The 16,137-nt window shown below is 51.5% G+C and overlaps 3 protein-coding genes across 3 annotated transcripts; 2 read left to right on the forward strand and 1 right to left on the reverse strand.

The window, feature by feature from the left end:
• Positions 1-7,899: 7,899 nt before the first annotated feature.
• Triagg1_7278 (uncharacterized protein) lies at positions 7,900-9,355 on the forward strand (the record flags this gene model as incomplete). Its single annotated transcript, XM_062901996.1, has 4 exons — positions 7,900-8,148; positions 8,192-8,599; positions 8,684-8,958; positions 9,022-9,355. 4 exons carry the CDS (start codon positions 7,900-7,902, stop codon positions 9,353-9,355), a joined length of 1,266 nt encoding a protein of 421 aa, XP_062753854.1.
• Positions 9,356-10,518: 1,163 nt separating this feature from the next.
• On the reverse strand, positions 10,519-11,022 carry Triagg1_7279 (uncharacterized protein; the record flags this gene model as incomplete). The annotated part of the gene is made up of 1 exon (XM_062901997.1): positions 10,519-11,022. One exon carries the CDS (start codon positions 11,020-11,022, stop codon positions 10,519-10,521), a length of 504 nt encoding a protein of 167 aa, XP_062753855.1.
• A 1,286-nt stretch (positions 11,023-12,308) lies between these two features.
• Triagg1_7280 (uncharacterized protein) lies at positions 12,309-14,977 on the forward strand (the record flags this gene model as incomplete). Its single annotated transcript, XM_062901998.1, has 4 exons — positions 12,309-12,560; positions 12,688-12,981; positions 13,045-13,942; positions 14,025-14,977. The coding sequence occupies 4 exons, from the start codon at positions 12,309-12,311 to the stop codon at positions 14,975-14,977; spliced, it is 2,397 nt and encodes a 798-aa protein (XP_062753856.1).
• Positions 14,978-16,137: the final 1,160 nt, after the last annotated feature.

Below are 16,137 nucleotides of genomic sequence, written 5' to 3' on the forward strand. Positions count from 1 at the left end.
CATACACGGAAAGACCACGCGCTGATTTGCTGCTCGAATGATGAACTCCAAAAAAAAGGAAAGAAAAAAAAAATAGCCCTTGGGGGGGCGTGTATTCGGATAGCCGATCGGAATTATGTGATGCGTACAGGTAAAAGAGACTGGCGCGAAGGCGTGGATGGCGATTCTGCGTCTGCACGGCTACAGTACGCGAGAACGGCCGGCAGGGTGTATTGAGAGCGAGCGAATGGATGTTGGCGGATCGAATGGGGGCGCGCCAAGGGGAAAGCGAATGGCCCAGCAGTCAAGCACGTCCGACCCCAGCCCAGCTGAGAGAGAGGAGATGGATTCTGTCGGTGGGAGGTATCCGCACAGGTAGCAGCAGCAGCAACGGGAGCTGAGGTGGCGGAGAAACCGTCTGTCGGGTCTGGTTAGCAAGATGGGAGCGTCAATGACTAAAGGGAAAAAAAAACTTGCAAGAGAAAAAAAACGACAAGGTACGTGGTCAGGGCGATCAGTGGAAGGGAGGTCAGGTCTCGATCAATGCCATCACTCACTGCAATTCAGCAGCCTGGCCTGCCTACAAAGGCCCGCCGTTCCGCACTCCCGGAGCTCCCTGCGGCCTAACAATGGAGCCCTAAAAAGTGGCCTGGGTTGTGATACCGATAATGCTTGGAAGGATGTGGCGCAGACCAAGACAATGTTTTTTTGTCCCCTCTTGGAAAACTCAACGCCGAATGAAAAGGGGGAAGGCAAAGGGCAGAGCAAAGCAGAGAAGAGGGAGAGATGAAGAAGAGGAAGAAAAAGTTGAAAAGGATTTCGTGATCCTACTCGGAGGGAGAGAGAAAAAAGAACGAATGCAAAGCCAGCCGTGCAGATGGTACGACACTGAACAGGAACGTACCAAGAACTGCCAACAATGTACTCGTACATGTGCTACTTACTCCGTACAGCACTTGCAGAGTACCTACTAGGTAATCCTGCCTTAAGCGCTGGCAACAATGAGGCCAAGAGTCGTACTGTGTTCAATGTATGCCGGATTGTCAATTGATGTCTTGCCGGCCACTGCCTAATTCCAAGATCGGGCGTGCACGCAGTGCACCTGCAAGTACGTACCTGTACTCGGACGTTTGCGTGTTGCGGAGCCCTCGGCCGCGCGGAATTGGATCAATGCTAGCACAAACACAGGATTCCAGCATGCCTCGGGAGCTGCGGCGTCAGGGGGGAGCCTGGACGGGTCTCCTTGGATCCCCTATTTTAATTCAATGTTGCCCGTGGTACTCGTACAGGTACCTGTATCTGTATTGCTCAAGCCAGGGCGGCGTGAGGTCGTGAATAGTGTAGGTAGGTAGGTGGTATACAGGAGACAAGGCGTGGAGTGTGCTGGCCAAGGCTACATGTACCTCTTATCGCGATGGGCTTCGTAGGTGGCAGCAGATGGACGACGGTCCCCAGCCCAACAGACTCGGAGGCTTTTGCTGGCCGGTGCGAGGCCGAATTAATGTATCCGCAGATGTGTGCCTAATCGCTGCTGTCGTTCAACACACTGCCCTCTTCAGGTAGCAGCACCTAGGTTAGTAGTAGGTAGCCAACAGCAAATCAGTACTCGTACTCGACTGCCGCAGAGATCAGCATGCTGTGCTGCGCCGTTGCCGTACCCGTACCTGTACCTGTAAGAGATCAAAAACAGATGGACGGCTCAATCTCAAGCGTGGGTCACCGGCAATGCACAGCTGCAGCCGTGATCGAGGCCTGGAGCCTGCCTGTCAGCTCGCAGTCAAATACTAGAAAAAGAGCTGCCCCAAGTGGAAGTCTCGCGACATCAGCCGCCCTCGGAAATGCGGACGGCAACAGGGCGCTAGAGGGAGAGGCTCGAGTCGAGTCCGAGTCTGCGGAACGAATGAGAAAGATGGCGGCGGGGGAAATGAAGGAAAGGGAGGACACAGTTTGTACGAGCATGATATAGTCAAAAGCAAATTGAATGGGTTCCTGCGAGGCGTAGAATACGAGTCCTGCTAATCAGATACGATACGAGGTCATGAGCTTACGAGTACAGTATGCTGTCCATGCGCTGGAGACGGGGGCGCAACCGCACACAAGCACCACTCACTCCCAACAACCTAGGTACTCAACTCCGCCAACTGCGGTGTATTATATATATATATATATATATTCCGTTATCATGGCATCATGTTTTGTATGAGGGGTAAATATAGAATTTTGAGCATTTATTGCCAACCTGTCTGAAGCCATAGTGGAAGTACCTATGTAGTGTATACTTGCTCTGTGCCGAATCCTCTTCAAGTTGTTATTTGTGGCAGTCTGTTTAAAGAAGCTAGCAGTTGATGCAGATGCATGTGCACGTACCGGTCTGTCCATGAATGCTTCACAGCTGCCAAGGCGCAACTTTCTCTACTCTATACTTTAAAAAAAAACCATCAACGCATTGATGGAATGCATCACCAAGGCAAGTTCAGATATCATCTTCAAATTGATATTTGCACCGACATACCTAGCCGTTAGCACCCAATTCGACGTTAGATTATGTACAAGTAGGTAGTATGCGGTGCCACATGCAGCAATTTTACGAATTGACTTTTTTGCCAGCGCGTCACCAGGAGGCGCGGGCACTAAAAAACAACCGCCGCAACAATGGCCGGTTACACCGCACGCCACCTCTTGGTGACATTCTAGCGACGGCCCGCTTCCTCAAAATCAAGCCTCATTCGGCCATAAAAGTGACACGAGCACCACGTATACCGGGAGTACTGCATCGACCTCGCGCAGTCACCAGGGCGCTCGACGCTTTGGGGCTTCATTATCTTGGGCACGGCTGCTTCCGAAAGAGAAAAACCAGTCCATGCTCATTCAATTTTTAATCATTGCATTTTCCAGCGGCATCCGCATGTGGTTGACAAGTACAGATACAAGCACCAACAGCGTCGCATTCGCGGGGTTTTCTCTCCGCTGGGCCAATCAGGAGCGCAGCTGTATTGAATTTTGATCCTTCCCGACGGATTCGTCACCTGCTATGTACGAGTACAACTTGTTCGACGCTACCTTGGTCCTTTAGGAGATAAAAGGTACTAAGGTAGTTGGCTCTGGGGAGTTTAAAACATCCACAGCCATTTTGTTAGTATTGATGCAGGGCTGTCCGTAAGACGGGATAAGCTTTCCAAGATTGCATTCTTTTCCAGTCAGCTTCTCGACGAATTGGAGCCTTATCCACCCACGCCCCAATTCTCAAGCCCCTGCTCTTCGGTAGGGAAGAGGGCACAAGACACGGGAGGGAGATGGAGAGAGGGGAGAGGCTGTTGAGGAGCGCCTAGTTTGAAGTTTCTACAAGTCAATTAGCCGCTTGGGGCGCTCCGTGGCTTTACTTTCTTCTTCTATTCTTTTTTTACGCCGCCCAAACTCCGGAGCCTTGCTTGTTCCTGTTGCAGTCTGTTTGGTTTGGTACCTTGAAGTGGGGACATTTCACGGAGAGGCCGGAAGAAGCCACAGCATCTCCATTCACATGCCGCGTTCGGCTACTGAGCAAAGTGGGAAAGGAAAAAGAGAGAGAAAAAAACTTCTTGTGCGTATTCGCGGAGTCAAAGTTTGTGCCTCGAGCCCGAGCAGGTCCTGCCCGGTTGTAGCATCACAAGGCTGAGCGTAAAAGGCTCTGCCCCCTATTAGGTGCATGTATATAAGGTACTCGTAAAAGACCAAGGGACAATTACGAAATGCAGCGCAATGCCATCGTCGTCATGGAAAGGTACGAGTACAAGCATCTTGGTGGGAAATCTTACGAGCGGCAAGTACTATACCTACCTCCCTTTGGTACCTACCAGTAGTCGGCAATCCTCAGCACCCCGAACGCTTGAGTCTTGCGCGGCCCCCGCATAAAAACTGGGAAAGAGGAAATTGCCGTTTCAACAGACGTGCATTAGCTCGGGAGTCGTCAGCCGTCCATGGCATCATAGGTCTGTAACTTGACTTTACTAGCACCAGCTACTCTGTACTCTGTACTCTCAAGGCGAGGGGTGTTGTCTCTCTTTATAATTAGCACACCTGAAATTGCAATCGTCGTGCGCGCCAAGTGTCAACTGATAAGGGCGCGGGATGCTGTACTCTCAGTGGACGGGATGACCTGTAATATCGAATACATGTATGCATGCATGCGAGCTTGGCAGGATCTCGTTAGAGCCTGTTTGCACCTGGCCAGCGGGATTCATTCCAAAGCTGCCATTGGCAGTTGCCAGCCAAGGTAGTTGAATCAATCCATTGCACGGGGGTGCGTTTTCAAGAAGAAGAAGGAGGAGGTGGTGGTGGTGCTGGAAAGTGCAACGTAGCACGTTACCAGGGCACACAGAAAGGAAAGAAAAAGAAAAAAAAAAATACAAAGTTACATGGCGAGTTACTTAGTAGCAGTACCTCCTACCTCCATACCTAGGTACAAAGCTACAGCCACCTGATACCTACCTGGTAAAGAGGACAACAGCTTGTCGAATTCTCTTCGCCTAAACCAACGCAAAAGAGGACCGCAACGGAGCCACAGCAAAGATCCATCAGAACAGCACAGTCGAGTCAATGCGCTGTCAATTGGCCCGGGACTGCTTAGATCGATTTCGATCCAGCGACCATGTGCAAAACAGGCAAAGCGACGCATCCACCACGAGATGCCCCCTGAAATCCTCGAGACCAGCCACCTTTGACAGCCCTTCTGTCGGACACTTGCCATGGAGCATCCACTCTACATGACACAGGCTACGGGAGCAAAGTGACCGGCTGGTTGCCTCTTGTCCAATTCATGACGACAGTTTCTTCATTTGCCGGCATTGCTGCGGGCTCGCGCTACGGGGCCACGGGGCCTCTGAGCTGGTGCCGGTGCTGGTGCTGGTGCTGGTGCCGGTGCGTTACTCGTTTCTTCCTTGGATGGCGGCAGGCACATGCACATGCAGGTACGGAATTCGACACGGAGAAAACACAGCCTGCCTTACCCGTCTCCATTACCCGTCTCCATTGCCCGGCCCGAGGCTGGACCAGGGTGCGTTTCCTTATCATTCGTGGTCAGGACACTCGTACTGCCTATTTGATGCAATTGCTTGTTGTACGGAGCACCGAGTACACGTATAGTATTACACTCGTACGAGTACATCCGTCCGGAGTGCGGATACCGGAGCATTACCACCGAGCAGCACGTGTGATTGATGGCTTCCCTTGGCTTAGCGACGGAGTGTGCTCGCTATCGTGCATGCCATGCGGAAATCTCCCACTCGGCAACTTGGCTCATGGAAGCTGGGAAGACAGATTGAGAGAGACACACATTCAGTCGACGGGAAATATATTTGATAATGCCACATATGTTGGTCGTAGGCGGTTCTCGTTGCAAAAGAGCGCTGCCATAACATGAACCCTGCTCAGCCTCGTCTTGCCTCTGCCATTGACTGCTGGCAAGACACACCACAAATGACTGCTTTCACAGAGCACAATGGTGCATATCTGCTTGTATTGGCAAGCTTGGCTATACAAGTACATATGTACGCAACCCCTTGAAAAGACCCAGGGGAGAAAAGCGGCTCCCCCTGTCGATCACCTAGGATCCTCAGCCGCTTCTATGATCTACCAAGTTGTACGCTGGCCCGTGTTAGATCTGATCCTGCGTATTGGTCGACAGGCCGGCCAAAAACCCATCTAGTGGTGCTTTGGCACTGGCATTGGTATTGGCACTTTCAACACCCGCGTTGAAGGACCTTTGAAGCAACTCACCGTTGGTAACTACATCTGTAACCTACGCGATACCGCTCTTCTGGTCTCGGATCCGAAATAGTCATGGGATGCAATTTTAAGGCTGAACTCCTAGGGAAAAACCACCTTTGTTTACAAGACTCAGGCGGACCAAAAGGCTTCGCTACCGTGGATAGCTTCATGATGTACAACCGCACTACAGGGTATCATACGCTCCTGATGTCTGAGTCTCGTCTTTACGCAACTCAGCGAACACTTCCGCCAGCCATCCAATGGTAAAGTTTATCGACCACAGCCTCCTCCTATGGCAACAACGACAACCTTTTCCCTACGCAAGATATGAGTTTTGAGGACGGACCTCTACTAATGAGAGATCTAATGAGTGTTTGCCCTCTGTGATGTATATGATGGTGTCGCCTACCCAGTCGATGGCTACAACTTGTTTTGATCGCCGACAACAACCAAACTTCGGCCATTGTCTCAGAGCCAAGAGTTTCGCTCAATCACAAAAGAGTGGTCGTGATTCCGTCTTATTTAAATGCTTCGTATGGCCGAAACTCGTGAGCTCTATAACGTGAGTCTCTGCGCAACAGGCTCATCATGCCGTCTTCTCTTATCCATGCATCAATGGTTATGTTTCCCGATCGTTTTCTCATCCTCTATCCTGCTTCCCGGCTGTTTCTTTCCAATTATTCTGTTTCACGATGGATTTCTGGCGAAGTTTCGGGTTCCTTTCTATGTGCAACACGGATACAAGCAACTCTGGCTCATCCAAAACTCGATCCTCACGCTGAGTGTTGTTTTGAGAGTGTTTCCCGGCACGATGATTGCGAAACAAGATGCCCAGAGGGACCTGAAAACTCCACGATAGAGCTAATATAACATGAAAGGATGCCGCGAGCGGAAGGCTCTAGTGGCACCATAAATGTCGAATGTCAACTGGCTCGAAGCTGTCCAACTCCTGGGATTCGTTACTGGCTTTCATCTATCACGATGGGACAAAAGAAGAAATCTTAAAGACAAGAAAGCTTAAGGACAGAGACAAAGAATCTCGAAGACAAGAAGTCTCAAAGACAAGAGATCTCGAAGACAAAAAATCTCGAAGGCAAAAATCTCCAATACCTTCACGTGTAACGATTTGGGACATAATACCTCGGGCTCGTTTCATATATACCAACCTGAACAGAACTTGCTGGCCCCCTTACTCCAACTCTATTCAGAGTGTACGATGAGACATGCAGTAGACATTGCATGACACTCTGGCGAACACAGAAAATCGTGAATATCGCTGAGAGTTGTTTCGCTCGCCACGATCCAATCAAGGCCGTGACTTGGTCATATGTCTTCAATCTAGATCTCCGACTCTGATTTATGAGTTCTTCAAACTAAGCTACGGAGCGATGAAGATGACTCTATACAGGATTTATTCTTTTCACAGAAATGGGACCTGATATATCGCATAATATCGCATTTGTCGAGGTCGTCTGACACCAGATGGGCGGAATTGGCGCCTGCGTATGGCTGTGATACGGCTAAACTCTCAAGAGGCTTCAGCATCTTCCTCTACACGCTCTGAGCGGTTGTCGATTCTGTCCTAATTCGCCCTTTCCGGAGCCTCCCTTGGTTCTGAGCATCGCCAATGGGCCATCTATTCTGGCTTAATTTGTCTCTGGATTGAAATGAAGCGACAATTGGACATATATGAGCTACTGCTCTGACAAAACATTGCACAGACAGATGAAAAGCAATATCCATTATTAACAAACTATATTGCAAGCCAAAAATTGGAGAAGAGAAAACTATTGGATGCTGATCATGACCCAGCAAAACACGATCCGTGGGACTAATGCCATCATGACCTGCAGATCGTGATCGGCTGTTGGGGAACACCCTCCAACAAGTGGATAAATCAATCGAGCTTGGTCATGCTTCTCTCAATCGTGGGATGTCGATAATCGTGGAAGACAAGGGGCCGTGAGGAACATTATCCCAAACGGGGGAGGTCCCTAGATGGAAATGCTGGGCAATTAATGCTCACCATCGGGGATTTATTGATATACATACTCCCTGGTGGTCTCTGAACCTTCCCTCCCTCGCTCCAATTATTTCGCAAAGGGCGTACTCCGTGCCTGTATCGCCATTGAGGAAATGCGGGACCAAGCTGTGCCATCAAACCCACCGTTGGCCACAATGACTAAACTGACGCTGCAAAAGCGGCCAACAAGAGGCAGAGAAACAAAATCGACAGAAGAGCGTCGCCGTATGATGCAATTGCCCCAGATCTCAAAGGGCCGCCGGGTAATGGCGCATTTCGTCATGGGAAACGAGACAATGGCATTGAAAATCTCGGTGAGACTGAGGCGTAGTGAGGCGCAGCTGAGGGAGCAGGGACAAGGAGCGGCGCCCGATCGTGAACGCGACGGCGTAGCCGGTCCGGGGGTTTTGGCTCCACACGCGACCGGTTGATTCAACTCCATATCAGAGGCATCCGCCGGCAACGGACCCCTCGTTATTGATTCAACCATTCCAAGATATAAAACCATTGAACTGTCGTCGTTTGTCTGGACTGTTTGTCAACTACAAGCTCCAGCTCGCCCCCAAGATTGCTTTTGTCGGTGCCGGCATCAGTCCTGGTCGAGTCGTTGTTTACAGCACAGCACAGCCGATCTGTTTGCCTATCAACAAGGACAAGATGGCAGCCGAAAACGACGTCTATGTTCTTCACTATTTCCCGTTTTCTCTGTATTCACTCATGGTGCGATTTGGTCTCGTACTAGGGAGACGGCTGAATTCAGAGACGGCGCCAAAAGTTGAAATCAGGCTGGTGAATCTCCACAGAGAAGAGAACTATTCAGAGCTCTACCTCACTTCGGTGAACTCAAGAGGCCGGGTTAGTCATCCAGAATATGAATATCGGATCGTGTCTGTTTGGACATCTGACGAGAGTGATGTGAGATGCTGACACTGAAAGCAGGTGCCAGCACTGACAGCGCCTGGGCTTGCATCACCACTCACAGATAGTTATGACATCTCTAAATGGTTGTGTGAGAAACAACCAGAACTTATTCCTGACTGCCATCGCGAAATGATCCAGGAGATGATGGAAAAGCTGTACAGCTTTCATGCCATGACTCTGACGATTGGGCCCGACGAAAGGAAGCACGGCATTCTCAATCGAGCGGCCGAGCTGCTGGAGAGGAAGGATTTAACCGAGCGCCATCGCAGAGCACTGGAAATGAAGAGTGTCTTGTAAGTTTTGTTCTATGTGAACCTTGATCAATTATACGGGAATGGTGTTAACAGTCTCTCTAGTCACGATCTGTTCCACAACAGCATGTTCACGCCTGCTAGCATCGCGGATGTTGAAGCCAAGGCTCGCGGCTTTGTGCAAGAACTTGACACAATCCTCGAGCAGCACCGGGGGAAACTTTGGATCTTTGGAGACAAGCCAACCATACTGGATGCGCATGCTACGGCACTGATAGCGCGGCTGATGGACGTGAGCCGACAGGACTTGCTGACGGAGAGAGTGCAAGAGTACGCAAGGGGGATCTTTGCGTCGGAAGAGTGGGACGAGGTTACACACGGAAGGACGACGCTTTGGAATGTCTCGTTGGGCCACGTCGCCGACTTGAATCCACTGTAGTGGTGGTGTCTTGCGGACGCTTCCCCCCCCCCATCTCTTTCTTGATCCCCTCCTTACCTTTATATCCAATTTCCAGCGTGCTAGAAGCAGCTGCTTGTATTCCATATCCATAATATGAACTCCAACACCTAATACTCGGGGAAATATGAAAAACAGAAACCTTGTCATCAGAAAGTGCTAGACAGGGAGCATTAGAGGGACAGGGCAATGGCTCCGATATGTTGTCGTCTACGGAGTACAATTGGCTGCTTCCACTGAGCATAATGCCTGTTGCTCCGTATCTGTGACAGTTCTCATACTCGTACTCAGACTTTCGGTAGCATTGCAGCTCTCTCCACTCTGCGATCTTACTCTTCTCAGGATGCACTTCCGGGCAAGCACTCTTGCTCGGACTTTTGCAGGTGACACCAGCACTTTGTACAAAGCGACAAGAAGAGGATCGTTTGCGGCAGCGGGGTGTGCGGTAGTCGGTTGCCTATGCTACTGCGTCTCATATTCCTGGCATGGACAAGGGTTTTTGTCCCTTGCTGGCGTCTAGTGGAATGTATGTTCCCATCTCGATGCTACACATTGAGTTGTGACAAGGAAAAAAAAAGAAAAATCAAGCAGTGAGAATGGCGATGAAGATGCGATAAATGAATCGACAGTAGGTGTCATGCCTAGAGAGCGATTTGGGCCCACCAGACCATCACGCCTGTGCTGTAGCACCTCGGTGAAGATCTAGGTAAGCTTGATAAAGAACAGAAAAAAAAAAAGATTTGAACTTTGGGCTCTGATAGCCTCGTGGGGAGATCGGCAGCGAATGGAGCCCTTGGGTTAACAAACTACTAGCATCCCGCTCCGTGGCAAAAAGAAAGAGACGAGAAAATTTAAAAGGTTGAAACAGCCAAAAGGGAAAACTCAAAAACCGAGACAAAAGTGCCCTGAATCAAGTTCCCCCAGAAGAGAAGCCGCTGTGTCAAAAGGGCTGTAGCCGCCTACCTGCTTGTATACTCGTATGTAAGAGGGAAAACGGCGCCGGAAGAGGGAACTTCTGTTTGCCTTGGCCGGTCCGCGTCAAAAGTTCCACACTGTCGGGTGGCGGAGCGGAGCACAAACAGGCGACAGACAACCTGGATGGTCAGCAAATCGGGGAGGGAGCGTCTCGTCGTTGTTTGAAGCTGTCACGGTTGAGAGGAGAGCGCGGAAGAGGATTTGACCATGGCGTTGACACGACGATGGGCTTCAACGGGCCAGGGACGAGATAAACTGTATCGTCTGCACAGCGAGGCGGAGATGGCATCAGAGGGCGGGCCCAGAACTCCGAGTTTGCAGGGGGATGCCGCAGCTGAGAATTTTCGCTCTTTGTGGCGTCTGCACACGGTCGGGGAGGCGGCTTGGCTTGGCTGTGTGTGCCTGGTTAGTGCGTTGCTGTACAGTACGAGTAAGGAATTCGCATGAGACGGGTCATGGCTCGCGTTCTCGTTTGGAAAATGGGTGAGACGAGAGAAAAACGAGGCGTGAAGGGCGATACCGTGCCGCCCTCGCGGGATTCGTACCGTATGCAGCTCCGGTTGCCCAAACGGGACGGGCTTTGTCGAGAAGAAAAGATTGGAAGGGAAGCTCGGCTTCGCTTCGTCTTTGGTCTTTTGCTCTGCGGAGAAGAGAATTTTAAAATCTCTCAGCATCGAAGCAGTTGCTTGGTGCGAATACTGTATGTTGCAAGTCCACGCAATCTGGGGTCCCGAGATCGGATTTCAGAGAGATAAGATGCTTTTTGGGCTTGGGCTAGCAAATGGCATGCCCGGCTATTTCCCATTCAGCTTCTCGCGATTGCAAGCCAGAAATAACGCCATGCGAGGGGGAAGAGATAAGGGCCTTGTCACCCTGGGGCAGTGAGGCAAGTGAGGCTAGGCGGCCCCCTTGGCTGCATCATTGGCTGGCCACATTGCAAAACAGACTATTTTGCGCCTCGCAGCTCGGCACGGCAAGCAACTTGCAACAAGGCACATGCGAGTACTCAGTACTTGTGGCTCGGCTGCGTGTGTGCTGTGTTGTTGTTGGTGATGGTGTGAGTACAGGCGGTCAAGGTGTTGATCTGACATTGACTCCGAGCATCCTTCCTGTGACGATCGAGTACGCACATACATCCGGGGCCGAGGAGTTGGAGGCCGGCAACCAAACAATCCTCGATGGAATTCTCTCGGCTTGCGTGGATTCTGTGCAATGAATGTTTTCGCCCTCCGCTCTCCGTGCTCCCGCGCCTTGTTCAGACTGTCTCCAGAGTCCAGCCGCGGCGCTATGGTCCATTAGGAAGGTTCTTGGCTTCGCACGCCGTTGACTCCAGGAAGAGCAGGTTATCAGGCAATTGGCACCGCTCCAGCCAACCAACGAGCGTCCTTGGCCCAAGCCTTGGCTGCTTAGGAACGCCCTTCTTCTCTTCTGGCACATGTTTGGCACATGGTGGATGACAGGAACCGACAGGGGCTGGACGGCTAGCTGCGCACTGTGCTGCGCCGTCTCTGTCTCGGTCTGGTCTCGAGCCACACTGCCCATGTTTTGGCGGGGAATTTATCAAGATGGAGCCATGCCTGGTCGGCTGGACTCGTGAGAGCAGCCAGTATGGCGCTCACCAACGGGCCTTTTTGATTGGCAGGGCGTAGATGTGCTGTATTGCAGCCCATGGGGTTAGCGTCCCAGCGACTATCTGCTGGTGTTTTTGCAAGGTCGTCGCACTCATTCTCTCTTCCCACCCTCTCTACAAATCCTTCCTCACCGAAGAGAAAAATAGAGAGAGAGAGAGAGAGTGAGCGAGCGAGAGAGTGCGAGTCACACAGACTTGACTCCGCCCGATTCGATTCGACTCGGCTCGTTCCATCTGTCGACGACCAGACGGGCCACGGCGATAAAAGCGACGCCAGTTACAGCAGGGAAAAAAAAGCAACTGACGATGACCCGGTTTCTCACAGTCGACATGTTGCCGTCCATCTTCCGCCGGCGCCATGAGCCGGAGGAGATCACTCCGATCCCCGGCCCTCTGGAGCAAGATCTGCCCGGCATGCAACACCTTCAGCATCTCCAGCAGTTTGAAAAGGCACACAAGCTCGACCCCAACCTGCCCATCGACGACCTCAACGATGTCGACGCTGCTATTGCGACTGGCAATGCCGAGAAGGGCATCGAGATTGAGCATGCGCTCATGGAAGACAACAGTCCTTATCCCGAGGTATGCATGATTCAACCATGAGATGAAGATGGAGGAGAGCATCAACATGAGCTGGATGAATGATTGTATGCGTGAGTCGAGGGCCGTGTAAGCTGATGGATGAATCTTTTCTCTCTCTCTCTTATAGGTGCGAGCTGTTGTTCGAAACTACGATGTCGACGTCCCTGCCAACACCATCCGCGCCTGGGTCATCGGCTTGGTTCTCTGCACCGTCGGCTCTGGAGTCAACATGCTCTTCTCGCTTCGCAACCCGAGCGTCGCCATCACGACGTATGTCATCCAGCTCATCGCCTATCCCATCGGTCGCGGCTGGGATTTGATCATGCCCGACAAGGAATGGAATCTGTTTGGCATCAAGTTCAACCTCCGGCCCGGCAAGTTCAACCACAAGGAGCACGTCATCATCGTTGCCATGTCCAACGTGAGTATCATTTGCGCAATCAATGTCTGCCCTGTCCAGCGTAACTGATCCCCTCCTTCTTAGGCTGCCTATGGCGGTGGTGTGCTCTATGCGACCGACGTCTTGCTTGCCCAGCGCCTCTTTTATAAGCAGGATTTCGGCTGGGCGTTTCAGCTTCTTTTCGGCATCACTACCCTGTGTACTGGATACGGCCTCGCTGGCTTGGCCCGTCGCTTCTTGGTTTGGCCTGCCGCCATGATCTGGCCCGCCGACCTGGTCAACGTCGCCCTCTTCTACAGCTTGCACGACCACTCGCCATCGGATCCATCAAAGACCAACGGCTGGTCCATCGGCCGCTACAAGCTCTTCCTCATCGTCGGGTTCGGCGCATTCATCTGGTTCTGGTTCCCCGGCTGGATCTTCAAGGGCTTGTCCTCCTTTGCGTGGGTTTGCTGGATTGCCCCAAACAACGTCGTCGTCCAGAAGATCTTTGGTCCCTCCCACGGATACGGATTGATGCCCACCTCCTTCGACTGGTCTGTTTACAGCGGCTTCCTGGGCTCGCCCCTGATCCCTCCTTTCCATGCCATCGCCAACGTGCTCGGTGGCATCATCGTCTTCTTCGTCGTCATCTCCATGGGTATTCACTTTAGCGGCACCTGGTATTCCGATTACTTCCCCGTCCAATCTTCCGAGTCATACGACAACCTTGGCCAGGTCTACAACGTTTCGCGAATCCTCGGAAACGACTTGAATTTCAATGAGACGGCGTATAAAGAGTACTCGCCCTTGTTCTTGCCGACCCAGTTTGCTCTCGCCTATGCTCTGTCGTTTGCTGCCGTTGCCGCCGTGCTCATCCACGTTGCTCTCTACCACGGCAAAGAGATCTGGGGTCAGTTCAAGCTGGCCCGTCACCAGGAGGATGATGTCCACATGCGGTTGATGAAGAAGTACCGAGATGCGGAGGATTGGTGGTATGCGGGTATGTCATGTCCTTACTCTTCCGAGTACTCATCTTGATACGCCATGCCAAGTCGTGATGCTAACGAAAAGAACTTGCGCAGCGCTGTTCGTTGGCATGGTTGCCATTTCCTTCGGCATCGTCGCTGGCTGGGATACCGGCTTCCCTGTGTGGGCTTATGTCGTCTGCCTACTGCTTCCGATTGTATGGCTCATTCCCATTGGCATCATCCAGGCCATCACCAACATCCAGCTCGGTCTCAACGTCCTCACCGAGTTCATCATTGGATACATGGTCCCCGGCCGGCCTCTTGCCATGATGATGTTCAAGAATTATGGCTACATCTCCATGGCGCAGGCGTTGTACTTTGCCCAGGACCTGAAGCTTGGCCACTACATGAAGGTGCCGCCTCGTGTCATGTTCACTTCCCAGCTGTTGGCCTCCGTGTGGTCGGCCATTGTGCAGATTGCCGTCATGAACTGGGCTCTGGGCCACATCCCCAACGTCTGTGATTTGGACCAAGAGAACAACTATACGTGTCCCGGTGGCCGCGTCTTCTACACGGCCTCAATCATCTGGGGCGCCATTGGTCCCGCTCGCATCTTTAGCCACGGAGCTCTCTATGCCTCCCTGCAATGGTTCTGGCTTGTTGGAGCCATCACGCCCGTTGCCACTTGGCTGCTGGCTCGCCGCTGGCCCAAGTCTTTCTGGCGCTATGTCAGCTCCCCCGTCATTTTCGGAGGCACCGGCCTGCTCCCTCCCGCGACTGTCAACATCTATCTCTGCTGGGGAATTGCCGGCATCGTTTTCAACTACTTCATCAGGCGGCGATACACCGGCTGGTGGCTGCAGTACAACTACATTCTCTCGGCGGCGCTGGACTGCGGTCTCATCATATCCACGTTGCTCATCTTCTTCACCCTGTACTTGACCAACATGAACAGTCCCAGATGGTGGGGCAACGATGGCGCCGTGCAAACCATGGATTTCCAAGGTACTGCAATCTCCAAGCACGTACTTCCTGGTCAGAAAATTGGACCGGCGCAGTGGCCTTAGAAGAGGAAGAGGAAGAAAATTGGACGATTGACGATATGAAGGCAACAAAAGACGGTGTTTAGCTGGACGTACGGCGTTGAGAATGGAAGCAATGTTGGAACTGGGATTTTGGTATGGCATCCATATATTTGCATATTCATATATGTGTGCCTCTCTATGTCGCGCTGCTGGGGGGGATTTATTGTCTTGATGACCTGGGTTGGATTAGGATGGAGTTCAAAGGAGCTTTTGAGTTTGTTGCTGGTTTTCGATTTTTGTTTTTTGTTTTCCTTTTCCATTGGGATTGACTTTTGGCATCAGAGATACCTAATGACGGAATCGTGTCGATCTTTAGACGATATCACTTCCCATAGCCATGAGCGATATTTTCATATCGAGTTACCGACAAGAGCAGATGAATGATTTCTAGCGAGTCTGGTTACATGTATATTAGTCTTTTGTTCTACTCAGCCAGTCGTTATCACATGCATAAATACCACGGGTATTGACATATGAACACTATTCAAAAAGCCGAATACTTGTGGTGATTTTTGCAGATGTCGTTGGAGGAATTGGGATCATGTCAAATGTAAAGCGAAAAGCAATGCAGACTTACAATGCAAGCTCAAATATCATTGGGAAGCTGCACACTGAATCCCAGTTGCCCAGCTAAGGAGCACACCAGCAAGTAGTTCGCAGTGCTTACTAAGCTAGAGATTAAGATAAGAAAAAGAAGCGATATCACGTGCATAGACGAGAGGGTATCATCACGTGGTTTAGACGGGCGACTGGCCCACGCCACTCCCACGCAAAAATTAGGGCTGGCAATTCGACACTCCACCGCGAAAAAGGCGTTGCTCTCCCCCAAATTAACAATTCGTGAATCGTCATCCCCAACTTCACGCCTAACCACCACCGACCGCCAAGATGAGTACGTTTTACTGTTCCTGCTCGCCGTCTCGAGATCCCAAGCTACGACCCGGCTCGCCGTTTTTCGAAAGATGCTGCGCGAGATACAAGGGGAAGAAGATGGGATACAACGAGACTCTCTGCTCCTGTTGGTGATGTTTCGCACTGAGGCTGACTGTTGTTCCTGCGTGTAGCGAAGGGTACCTCCAGCTTTGGTAAGCGTCACAACAAGACGCACACTCTCTGCCGACGATGCGGTTAGTTTTTCTCTC

This window comes from Trichoderma aggressivum (genome assembly GCF_033847375.1).
Source record: "Trichoderma aggressivum f. europaeum strain CBS 100526 chromosome Unknown scaffold_031, whole genome shotgun sequence".
Taxonomy (NCBI): domain Eukaryota; kingdom Fungi; phylum Ascomycota; class Sordariomycetes; order Hypocreales; family Hypocreaceae; genus Trichoderma; species Trichoderma aggressivum.